Source organism: Meles meles, chromosome 3, assembly GCF_922984935.1.
Source record: "Meles meles chromosome 3, mMelMel3.1 paternal haplotype, whole genome shotgun sequence".
Taxonomy (NCBI): Eukaryota; Metazoa; Chordata; class Mammalia; order Carnivora; family Mustelidae; genus Meles; species Meles meles.
Genome location: NC_060068.1, coordinates 80638285 through 80651000, shown reverse-complemented (window position 1 = coordinate 80651000; position 12716 = coordinate 80638285). Strand labels below are relative to the sequence as shown.

Below are 12716 nucleotides of genomic sequence, written 5' to 3'. Positions count from 1 at the left end.
ATGTTTAATGCCAAATGAAAAACCATGACTATGTTTAATCTACATATGAAGATAGTAAAGAAGTGGTTATGCCCACAATCTGCCCTTTTTCTTTAAGAGGTTGTTTCAACAAATGAATGCCACGACTTGGGTGAGTAAATGTTCTTTCACTGTGATCTCACATTAAATTCTCACAAAGGCAAGTGAAGCAGGAAGAATGTGTATTTTAGTAAATGATAGGATCTCGTCCAGACCCTACCTCAAAACATCAAGAAGGTCAATGTGCGTTCTTGGCACTCTAATACTTCCTTTGGTTAATTTTATTTTTCTATTTTATACTCTTAAATACTTTTAATTATTACAAGAAAATTGTTAATAGCTACTGCTCTATCTTGCAGGGAGGGAAGAGGAAGGCTCTTCCAGCATCAAGATACATTCAGTCAGCAACCTCTACCTTAAGTACAAGGGTACGAGGCTTCTCTACCCCGACTCCACTGAGGGGTCCAGTACACGATTCCATCAGTCCTCTTCCTACCTATATGTCCCTGGGTGTCTTGAAGTATTGTGTGCATTGGGCAACCAAATGGGGAGGGGGATGGTCTGCAAGTTCTCCTAGGCAATCCATGGGAGAGGATGCAGCAGGAATAGAGTCCTCATGGATCCCAAGGGAGGGCAGTTATCAGAGCATCCCCGTGCGGGTGGTGGAAACACACCCTTGAATCAAAGCAGGGCAAACTACAAGTGATGATGGCTCAGTTTCCAAGAGTTGTTGGGCCCTGCATCAGTAGCCTTTGTGGTGGCCCTTCCTCTGACCCACCCGCCTGGCTCTTCTTGAACAGTATCTCCTTGCTCCCAACCCAGCCCTTTTTTAAAAAAAAAAAAGCCTGTCTTTTTTTTTTTTTTAGGCTCCTAACCTTCTCTGAAGTTATATCCCTTACTCTGTTTTCTCTGATCATTTTTAGTACTTTTGTCCTATAAGGATAACTTCCACTACATTTTTAGGTTCTATGAAACAAATTTTGTGGTTCTATGAAACAAATTGCATTCAATGGATGATACAGTTCTAGTGGTATAGTAATCTCATTTTATAATTATATTTTTGTGTGATTTCTTGAATAAAGTCTCTCTCCCTCATGAGACTATAAATGAAAAGGAATTGACTCTATTTTCATTCACGATTGTACCCCCAGCGCCCAGCACCATGCCTGGAACATAGCTGGTGTTCCATAAATATTTGTTGAACAAATAGATGTTACCTGAGTCTGCCTTTAAAGCCCATCTTGAAGATTTTATGCGTATATATTTTTTAATATTTTTATTTATTTATTTGACAGACAGAGATCACAAGTAGGCAAAGAGGCAGGCAGAAAGAGAGAGGAGGAGGAAGCGGGCTCCCTACCGAGCAGAGAGCCTGATGCTGGGCTCCATCCCAGGACCCTGGGATCATGTCCTGAGCCGAAGGCAGAGACTTAAACCTACTGAGCCACCCAGGTGCCCCATGCGTATATTTTTAAAGATTTTATTTATTTATTTGACAGAGAGAGAAAGAGACAGAGAGAGACAGGGACAAAGACAGCAAGAGAGGGAACATAAGCAGGGGGAGTAGGAGAGGGAGAAGCAGGCTTCCCACTGGGCGGGGAGCCTGATGCAGGGCTCCATCCCAGGGCCCTGGGATCCTGACCTGAGCCAAAGGCAGACGCCTAACAACTGAGCCACCCAGGTGCCCCTTTACTACTCATTTGTAAAAGCCTGAATCAAACAGTTATTTGCAAATGTAACAAAATACAATTTGCACTTTGAACCCCTGTAACATATACAAGTGCATGCAAACACACTCACGCGCATGCATGCACACACACACACACACAGTCAGCCTCCTCTTTCCACCCTGGTTACAACTTTGATACTTCATTTCTTGATTAATATTCACCAAAGGGGAAGAAGAAAAGCCAGAAACTTCACAACACACCAGAACAGTTTTATGTCACATCAGATGGGGAAAATCCACAAAAATTTCTTTGCGAACTCTCTAATAAGTTTTAAGATATTAAATGTTGGGGACTTCAGTTAATTAGTACTTGACTTCTGGAGAAAAGTTTGGAAGGTATAAAACTTTCATCTTTGAGCCAGCAGATATGTGTCTTAACTGGCAATTTTCCTAGACCTGTCACATGGAGGAGAAACAAAATATGGTCAAAAGAAAAAGCCTGCGTATTCTCAAACCTTCCACTGGTATCAAAACAATAACAAAAACTCAGAAGTCCTAGATTTAGTGTCATTTTATCAGCACTCATTACTTGAGTGAAACTTTTATAAAGCATGCCTAGAGACCAGTGTAGTAAATGCTTAACTCATTTAACAATAAGATTTTTAAAAATTATGAAGACCTCTAACAAGTAAAGGAACTACTCTATATAGTTAAAGGACTATGTCATTTAAGCCTTGTATTTGGCTGAATGCACTAGAAATACAAACATCGTGACTTAATTAAAGGGATTTATTTTTCTTACCTAAGAGGAAGTCTAGAGACAGTATCATCAATATCTCAAGATCCTTCTATCTTTCCAGTTTGCTTTTCTTTTTTTATTAAAGATTTTTATTTATTTATTTAACAGACAGAGATCATAAGCAGCCAGAGTGGCACACAGAAAGAGAAGGAGGGGAAGCAGGCTCCCTGCTGAGCAGAGAGCCGGGTGTGGGGCTCGATGCGGGGCTCGATGCAGGGCTCGATGCGGGGCTCGATGTGGCGCTTGATGCCGGGCTCGAATCCCAGGACCCTGGGATCATGACCTGAGCTGAAGGCAGAGACTTTAACCCACTGAACCACCCAGGCGCCCCTCCAGTTTGCTTTTCTTAAGGTGTGGTGTTCATGTTTGTGATTGCCTCATGGTCACAATGAAGCTGCTCTGCCACCACCATAACATCCATTTTCCAGTTAGGAAGAATAAAAAGAAAGAGAAGAACAGAGTCAAAAAGCTGAATCTGTCTTTTTTTATTAGAAGCCAATAGCTTTGCCAGGAACCTTGCCTCTGGACTTCTAATTATTATAACTACGTCACAGGGTGGCCCAGGTTAGGTGTGTTGTTACCCTGAACAAAATTCAGATTTTCTTGCTAGAAGTAAAGAGAGTGGCTATTGGGTGGACAACTAGCAGAATCTGCCACAAAAACACATTTTAAAATTAAACTCAGAAAGAATTTAAGTCCCAAGATCTTTGGAGGGAGTGAGAAAATGAATGAAGTTAACACTTTTTGAATAAAAGTTTCTTACAGCCTCAGTCTCAAGACAAAGATATTATCCATGTTCCCAGCTTTGGATAATTAGACATGGTTCAGCATAGACTGGCTTGAGTGATTTTTTTAAAAAATTTTTATTTATTTATTTGATAGAGATTGCAACTAGTCAGAGAGGCAGGCAGGGAGAGAGAGGAGGAAACAGGCTCCCTGCTGAGCAGAGAGCCTGATGTGGGGCTTGATCCCAGGACCCTGGGATCATGACCTGAGCCGAAGGCAGAGGCTTTAACCCACTGAGCCACCCAGGCACCCCAGCTTGAGTGATTTTTTAAAGTAAAGCCAGGGCCTTCCCATTTACATTATAGGATGGCTAAAGGGCCCAACCAAGGGGCACCTGGGTGGCTCAGTGGGTTAAACCTCTGCCTTCAACTTGGGTCATGGTCTCAGGGTCCTGGGATTGAGACTGCATCGGGCTCTCTGCTCAGCAGCGAGCCTGCTCCCCCCTCTGTCTCTGCCTCCCTCTCTGCCTACTTGTGTTTTCTCTGTCAAATAAATAAATATAATCTAAAAAAGAAAAGAAAAGAAAAAAAAAAGCCCCAACCAAGGGATGAACAGCTTCAAAAGAATTTAGCAATGATGCATGGTTGCTAGTTTTTGCAATTTTTATCTAATTTTAATACTAACGAATTCCTCACCTGAAGACCGGTAGCACTCAAGTAGCTCAAGTAGCCAAATAATAAGAGTCTCAATCTCTAACTTGCATCTCTTGAAAAACTAAATATTCAGGGGGAATCATTTCATACTACCTGGCGACATCTCTGGCATCCCTTATTTTCTGCTATTCACTCATAGATTTTGTGGTATTTTACAAAAGTATCAATCCACAATAAATTGGAACTTTTGAAAAATGATCCTTCAACATAGAGTTTGAGAAAGTACTGTTCTAGTCTAAAGCATTGATTTTGCATCTTGAAGGCCTCGAATCTGTCCAGTGGAGATAGAGTCCCTCAGGGAGTCAGCATTCTTAATGTTGGGGATGTGTGTGTCTGGGGATAGCATGGGAAATGTACAGTACAGTAATTTTAAAATTCATTGTAGAATCATAAAATGAAAGTGCAAAACGTAAGTATTTCAGCTGGGGGTGGAGAAGAGGGGCTTGCCTTGTTTCCTTCGGCTTCCTGCCTTACCATCATCGCTCCAATGCTTTAGGGTTACACCCACGCATTCTTTCCTTAGGTCTCCAGGGGAAGGAAATAGGTAATGGTCAATTGACCAAAAGTAATACACGGCAATAAATCAGAACTATTGAAACACCATGGCTCCCCAGATATTCTCGTGTGACATCAAATAGTAGGATCAGATAGGAGAGTGTTGGCCACCCATTGGATCCAACATAAATTATGACAGGTGAATGTTCATTAAAGGTAGAATGGATGACATTCTAAAAGAAATGGATGTAAACCAGGTTTTATTTAATTGACAATATTTCTCTGTTGCAGAATATAGGACTATCCCTGGTACTTGGCCTGCTGAAACTCACAGGATCCTGGAGTGCCTCTAGATCAGGTTGAGTATCAGTTATTGTCACATACAAAATACCCCTAAACTTCCAGTAAACATCATTTGTTATTTCTTCCAAGCCTGGGGTGAGGTGGTGGCTGGCTGATCTCCACTGGGATTGCTGACTGTCTGAGGGTTTCTTGGAACCTCCACTGTAGGCTTCGGAGCTGTGTTATCTCAGCTGGAACGGATCTGTTCCACGTGTCATTTATCCCGCATTTAAGACCAACAGACACACCTAAGAATGTTCTTCTCATGGCAATAGAAGAAATCCAAGAAAGCAAGCAGAAATCCTGGGACCTAAGAGCTGAAGGCAGATGCTTAACCCACTGACCAAGACACACCTAAGAATGTTCTTCTCATGGCAATAGAAGAAATCCAAGAAAGCAAGCAGAAATCCTGGGACCTCTTGAGATACAGGCTCAGAACTGGTCTACTGCTCTGGAAATCACCTCATTCAACTGGCCAAAGAAAATCACTTGACCAAACCCAGCTTCGAAGGTGGAGGGGAGATTCCGCCTCTCCAGTGAAGGGAACGTACAGCCATTCTGGAAAGCAGCCTAGTGGAATAGAGTGAAATTAAATGTTTGCCTTAGGAACCAGAGGTCACATCCCTTGCTACGTATTCCAAAGAAATAAATGCACAGGCCTATAAAGTAGAATGAATAAGGGTTTTCATTGCTGTATCAATGGAGAATAATGGGTATCTCAGCTGGAGATAACTTAGATGTTGAAAGCTAATGGATAAATTAATTGTGGTGTACTTACACTTTGGAATACTATGCAGCACTTAGATGTATGTATAGCAATACATATGAATTTTAAAAACATCTTTTTACCGTGGAAAAAATAAGAAAGAGTATTTTATATATATATATATATATATATATATATATATATATATACTGCCTGGGTGGCTCAGTGGGTTAAGCATCTGCCTTCAGCTCAGGTCATGATCCCAGGGTCCTGGGATCAAGTCCCGCATTGGGCTCCTTGGTCAGTGGGGAGCCTGCTTCTCCCTCTGCCTGCTGCTCCCCCTGCTTGTGTGCATGCTCTCTCTCTCTCTGACAAATAAATAAAACCTTCAAAAAATTCCTAAATAGGGGCGTCTGGGTGGCTCAGTGGGTTAAAGCCTCTGCCTTTCGCTCAGGTCATGATCCCAGGGTCCTGGGATCGAGCCCCGCATCGGGCTCTCTGCTTGGCAGGGAGCCTGCTTCCTCCTCTCTGTCTCTGCCTGCCTCTCTCCCTACTTGTGATTTCTATCTGTCAAATAAATAAATAAAATCTTTAAAAAAAAATTCCTAAATACTATTTATGTAAAATGAATACACATAAAACACAGAAGGGTAAATTTATATTTAAAGACATACAGCAGACATGTAAGAGTGGCTGTCCATTGGCAGAAAGGAGGTAATGGGCCTGGAGACTAGGGGTATAGACCAATTTGGTTTATACTGGGGGTATAAACCAAAACAAAAAAATAGAGGAGCCATTCATGGGTCAATGTTGAAAATGTCTTGTGAACTAGAAACTATGACTACAGTCTGAGGTACAAAATGATAACTAAGAAAAAATATTACAGAAACAAAAGCAAATTGTGAAGAGGGTCAGGTAGTTTGCTTCTCTAGGGCACTGGCCCTGCCCACTATACTAAGTCACTTTTGATCTGAAACCTCTCTGGCAAAAACTGCTGTTCACCTACTCACCAGGCATTTCCCCTCTCTTCCATATTTATAGAACCCCTTATTTATTGGGGGTAATGTGTCCAACTTAGAAAGACACACACAGACACACACACACACAATATTCCCAGTTACACTCATAACAAGGGTGGGTATTGAGTTATAAACAGAAGTCATTGAATAGGGCTTTGGAAAAGTCCTTTTTTAAAAAGATTTTAATTAATCTCTACACCCAACATGGGGCTTGAACTCACAGCCCTGAGATCAAGAGTCACATGCTCTACTGAGCCTGCCAGATACCCCATGGGAAACTCTTCTTGTCCGGTGCTCTTGTACAATGAATTGACCTGAAGGCTGGAAATAATGCTCTGAGACCAGCAGAGCAGAGACAGATGGAATCTGAGTCCTGAAGACCTGGCGAAGCCACTAAACCAGCTCTGGAAGCCTGTTTCTGGACTTCTTTAATGTAATAGAATAACCTCCTAATTTGTTTAATAAGCCATTGTAGACTAACTGCCGTTACAAACCTTAATGCAATTCCTGATACACAAGGTTTTCCTTTTTTTCTTAAAAAAAAAAGTCACTGTTGGGGTCCGTTATCAAAGAAACGAGACTGAGACAAAGTGAAAATTATGCAAAGCTTTATTCTATGCCAAGCATTAGAAGTCAGACTGATTGGCCAGGGCCGCCTCCAAAGAGAGCGACACCGTCTCGATCTCACAGGCTGGTTTTATAGGGCATAACCGCAGACCCAAGGTATGTGGCTTCTATTGTTAAGGCGTTTACTCCCGGAATCATACCCGGAACCGATACCAGGAACTGCTGGAGCGTTTATTCCCAGAATGAAGTCCGTGGATGTAAACAACAATATGGCTACCTAGGCAATATGGAGTCGCTCTGGCTAAGCAGGCCCTGATAGTTAAACAGGTTTTAACATTAAATCAGCCCTAACAGTCACTCTTTTCTTTAAGACTAATGGCCAGAGGTTATAGACAGTTGCATGATGAGGCCAGAATCTAGGCTTAAATGGATTACTTTTAAGACAAGCCAAAGAAACACTGTTTCAAGTAGTAGCTATTAAGTATTTATTCATTTGATAATTGTTAAAACTTGAAATTTCTCATCTATAAAAAGAGGACCTAGAAAGTACACTCTATCTTAAAGTTACCTCATAGGTGGTATTCATGGGATTTCTTATGCCCCAAAGGTGGAGAAAGTAGAAAAATTGAGTTTTGACTTTAAAAGGTTCTGATAAGTTCTTGGCTAGAGTCAAAATGCATTAAGGTAAGGTAAATTTGAATTAAGCTAAGTCTGAATTTTTTTTTTCCAGCACATGTCTATTTTACATCAGGGAAGACATACTATGCCTTCTCACTAAACATTCTTTCATTACTAGATCACTGTTGCCTTGTCACTGGGTACCTTGTAAAAGTGCTCTTAGGGACTAACGTATAATGTGTGCAGGACGAGAAAAGGGAGATCCCTATTGCAGAACTCACTGCCTGTGACTGAAGATGTGGGCAAGTGACAGAAAGCATGCTGAACTGAGACACTAAAGATTCTTTTGTTTGGCTGTGTTCAGCAAACATTTAAGGATACCTGCTCTGTGACAGGCACTGTGCTGGACCCTGGGAAGGCAAGACATAGGCGCTGACCTCCATAGTTCTCAGGCACAGCATCTCAGGCTATAATTCTAATTGACCTTGGTGAAGGAAAGATGTTTCAAGAGGCCCTCATCAGTTTAAAGCCTGGTGAACAAATTCCAGTTCCACACAGCTGAAACACCAAATAAATCCGTTGAACCAGAGCATTTTTCGCTTCTACTTTCACAGAATCTAGGTGCTTATTTCCCATTGGGGATGCTCCCCTCTTCACCTCAGACCTAATGAATCTGCTTTTATTTCCTGGAGGCCTAAACTCACCAAATCAACAGAAATGGTAAATAAGCAGAGCATCAGAAAACTATGTTCTAGTCCTGATCTAGCAATATCTCTATAAATCTTGACAAATTATTTTTGGAGTTTCAGTGTTCTCATCTACAGAGTGCTATAAAATGAACAGCTGCAAAGTGAACTCTGCAAAAAGTGTGAAAACTTTTTGCTAGTAGGTGAAGGGGTACAGGATAGGACCCCCTCCCCCTCATGTGACACTTTGGCTTGTGGATTATCTCAAGCTTCAGTTGCTTTCGACTCTGAGGGCTCAAGAGAAACTTTTGTCCTCCCTCAACGACACAGAAGAATCTAAATCGGGGTCTTTCCCGGAATAACTGTTATTAACAGATAAGTTTTATCTGAGTGAGCCATCTGTATGATAAGGCAAACATCTAATTACCAAACATCTGCACATCTTATCGGAAAGTGCATTCCTTTCATCTGAAGTCCCAGACTCCTACTTCCTTTTTAGTTCAGAATGACATATATACCTCATTGTGCCTATCTTCGGAATTTTCATGTCTATGTGTAGTTCCTCATACCTATGCGTATTAACTTTTATTTTTCTCTGTTAATCTGTCTCGGGAATTTGATTCTTCGTGCAGCTAGAAGGACTTTGGAGGAGACAGGAATTCTTGCTCCTCGACGCAGGCAAGTGCAAAAACCCAAGACCGGAGGCAGCGACCTTCAAACTTCCCCCAAGGCTAGGCAGCCGCTTTCAAATAGACTCTTCAAGCGCGCAGTAACCTAGTGGTCAGGTAGAGACTGTGTGTCTTTAGGCCTTTCCCGGCACCCGTAGCTTCCCTTTAGGTTTTGGCCCCGCCCACCACCACCGCCCTCGTTTCCGGTTCAGCCCAGGAAGCTTCCGAGTGTTTCTTCCCTCCGCTTCTCTGGACCGACCATTTCTCCAACGTTTTTCCAGGTCTTTCGGTTGGTGGGGAAGGTACTTGCCAATAAAGTTTCCCCGTTTGAAAGTCTGGCGGATTGGGCCGGGCGCATCCTCTGTCCCCTTGTTTATTGTCCGCAGTCTTTCTAGGCTACAAGCAAGGAGCCTCAAGGCGTCATGGCCAGGGGCCGGTTTGGCCCGACCGGCCTGAGGCCACCTTTCGTTGCCCGCACTCTCTTATGGCTTTTGGCCCCGCAGGCGTCCGCCTCATCTTGAGCACAGTCCCTCCGCGCCCACGGGCCGCCCTGTGCTGGACCCCATGGCTTCCGAGGCTCCGTCGCCTTCGTTGTCGCCATCGTCACCTCCCTCCCCTGAGCCTGAACTGGCCCAGCTGAGGCGGAAAGTGGAGAAGTTGGAACGCGAGCTGCGGAGCTGCAAGCGGCAGGTGCGGGAGATCGAGAAGCTGCTTCATCACACGGAGCGGCTCTACCAGAGCGCAGAGAGCAACAACCAGGAGCTTCGCACCCAGGTGCGCAGTCCGCCCCTAGCCCTGCGCCCCATCCAGCCCAAAGGGAGGTCTCCGAAGCCTCTGATAGCTTCAGAAGGGCTCCATGGCAGGGGCCGACAACTGTTTTACAGAGATTCTGAAAGGAAGAAAAGTTCACTTGTATTATAATTCCAAGTACGTTTGAAGCTAGCCTAAGAGTTCGGGTTCCTCGGGTTTAGATAAGTGTGCGAGCTGCTTGTGGGAAGTGAACTTCATTACCTTACCCTTTCATTCTCACTTGAGACGTTCCTTTGGCATTAGGAACATTTATATATATATATATATATATATATATATATATATATTTTTTTTTTTTTTTTTTTTTTTTTTTTTTTTTTTTGCATCACTTTTGAGTTTGTTAAAGCTCTGGACTTAAAGCAGAATTCATTTATTACTCACTTGGTGTGTGAACCGATGCTCAGCCTTGGTTGTCCATAAAATGAGAGTTCTAGTGCCATGCAAGTGAAGCTTGATTTGTTGGGCAGTTACACTCTTCCAACAAGTTATTTCCCTGTAATTGTTAATGTAAACTGTTGTGTAGTTCTTTGTAATATATCGTAATATTTCCTAAAACTGCACATAAAGGTTGTATACTGAAAAATTGGCAAACTTTGTTATGCTTTATCATGAAATGATCTGTGAAGACAACTGCTGAGATGTAGTACATTGCGTCTGTTGTATAGATGTTAATATGTTATAGAAAATATTTCTTTACTCAATAACTAGTTCTTGAACTCTTACAATGAATGCACAAGGACTGTGCTAGGAGTCCTTGGCTAAACTATCGTGAGGAAAGGTGAGCAAAATATTTAAAATTCCTTTTAAAAAACCCTTTTATAATTCTAATTTTTTAAAAAAGATTTTATTTACTTATATGACAGAGAGTGAGAGAGCACAAGCAGGGGGAGTGGCAGAGGGAGAAGCAGACTCCCGTTGAGCAGGGAGCCTGATGTGAGGCTACATCCCAGGACCCTGGCATTATGTCCGGAGCCAAAGGCAGACAGTTGACTTAGTCACCCAGGCGCCCCTCCAAATTTTCAGTCTAAAGATCTAAAAGAGAACATTGTGACTAGTCTTTGAAGAGACAGCATTTTATTATTACTGTGAATTTGATAGTGGTCTAATATAAAAATTGAAATGCATAAAAAGCCTTGACCCTACTGGTGATAGTAGTAACTCCTCTTTACCCTCTTCTTAGTGAGCCTCCCTTGGTGGTGGGTATAGGTTGGTTAACTGTCATCTCAGATCACTGAATAATGTTTTACCTGGAGTGGTTAAAAGGTGGCTTGGGAATTGATGGTGAGCTGATAGAAAAACAGGTTTTGGACTCTGAAGAACTTTGGGCAAATTATTTTGTCTCTTCGGGTTTCCATGTAAGACAGTGACTAGGGCTACTATTCTGTAAGAAGTTTGGAAGAGTTAGTGAGAGGTTATCCAGAGTACTAAGTTTAGTGCCTAGCATGTAGGGAGATACTAAATAAATGACCAAGTTTATAGTTATAGTGGTAGTAGTTAGAGCCAGGACTGGGACAAGGCAGTCAGTAACCCAGGGCAAAAAATGTAAGGAGTACTCATTCTCCGGTACAGACCCTCTAATTGTGAGAAGCTGAGAAGGAGTGCCTTCTTAAACTTTGTGTTCTAGGTGCCTTTCTTGCTTCACTCTAGTTTGAGCACTTGTGCTAATAGGATCTGATAACTAACGAAGTGCTTAAATAATCTGTATGTAGTCAGTCTTACCACCTTCCTTCTTTTAAGCCTTATGTGTCATTAATTATTTAAAAGCTTGGTTTTTTATTTGGTTTCATGCCTGTGGTAGACATTGTCTCACGCCAAGATCTTTCTGAATGAAGGGTATTTGTGGTGTTGCTCCTCATCTGCTTGTGGGTATTTCCACACTGTTGTTCTGGCCCTGGCATTCAGTGAGGCATAGGGAAGACAGATGCCCTTCTGAGGTAGTCACCTCTCTTCCCTTCCGTTGCAGTTGTTTAGGCCTACAACTACAGTCTTTTGTTTAAAGAAAAAAAAAGTGCATTAAAGCATACACGTGAGTATTAATATATTTAAGTGAATAGGCAATTCCAGGTGGAGGACACTGAATGATACTAGATAATTTAATCTAATGAATTAGAATTAATGGTTTTTTAAACCAATTCTTTAGGAAGAACCGCGGATTAAAATTTAGTATAAAACATTCTTACTGTTAGAAGTAAGGGAATGCCTTCACAAAATCCTTTTAATTTAGTTCATCTAAATTCATTTTGGAGGGACTATTTTGAGGTTTAGCAAGAGAGTATAAGAAGAAAAATATTTCCCTCTACAAATGTGAAAGGTGAAAGAAAGAAGATTACACTATTTTTAATTTTTCTGAAAAGGAAATGAGCTGCTTTGGCACTTCTCTAAAACTTCAACCAAGAAAAATAATTATTGTAATTTCAGGAGAATGGTGTGTATATTATTAGATTGCTAAATGATCTATTTTCCTAAAGGCCTTTTTTTCTTTTAGGTAGAAGAGCTCAGTAAAATACTCCATTGTGGGAGAAATGAAGACAATAAGAAGTCTGATGTAGAAGTACAAACAGAGAACCATCCTGCTTGGTCAATCTCAGGTATTCGGCTTATAGTGAAGATATCTTAGTGCTGTTACGTTCACATCATGATAAGGTGGAGTTTTCTTTAAATTTAAAATAGACATACATCTAGATAAATCTGAGAACTTTTATGTTGACTTTTTATACGATTTGGTATTTTCAGATAATCTCTGTGTTCTTGTGGGAAAATAGAAATGTCATTCTATAAATCCATAATAATGCTAATGTGTTTTGGGGGGCACATTACTGGAGTTGTTTGCCGTACTCTCAACCACTTAATCATATCTGGCCTTGCTTGGACCAGGTACCT

General features: G+C 41.6%; 1 protein-coding gene across 4 annotated transcripts in view; it reads left to right on the top strand.

Annotated features, from left to right (window-relative positions):
- The first annotated feature begins 9243 nt into the window (after positions 1-9243).
- Positions 9244-12716, top strand: part of AGGF1 (angiogenic factor with G-patch and FHA domains 1) — a 123967-nt gene continuing 120494 nt past the window's right edge. For all 4 annotated transcript variants that reach the window (XM_045999139.1, XM_045999137.1, XM_045999138.1 and 1 more), the window contains exons 1-2: positions 9244-9800; positions 12322-12424. In XM_045999139.1, the coding sequence (XP_045855095.1) occupies positions 9591-9800; positions 12322-12424 (313 nt within the window). In that variant the 5' untranslated portion in view covers positions 9244-9590. The remainder of the gene's footprint in view (positions 9801-12321; positions 12425-12716) is intronic.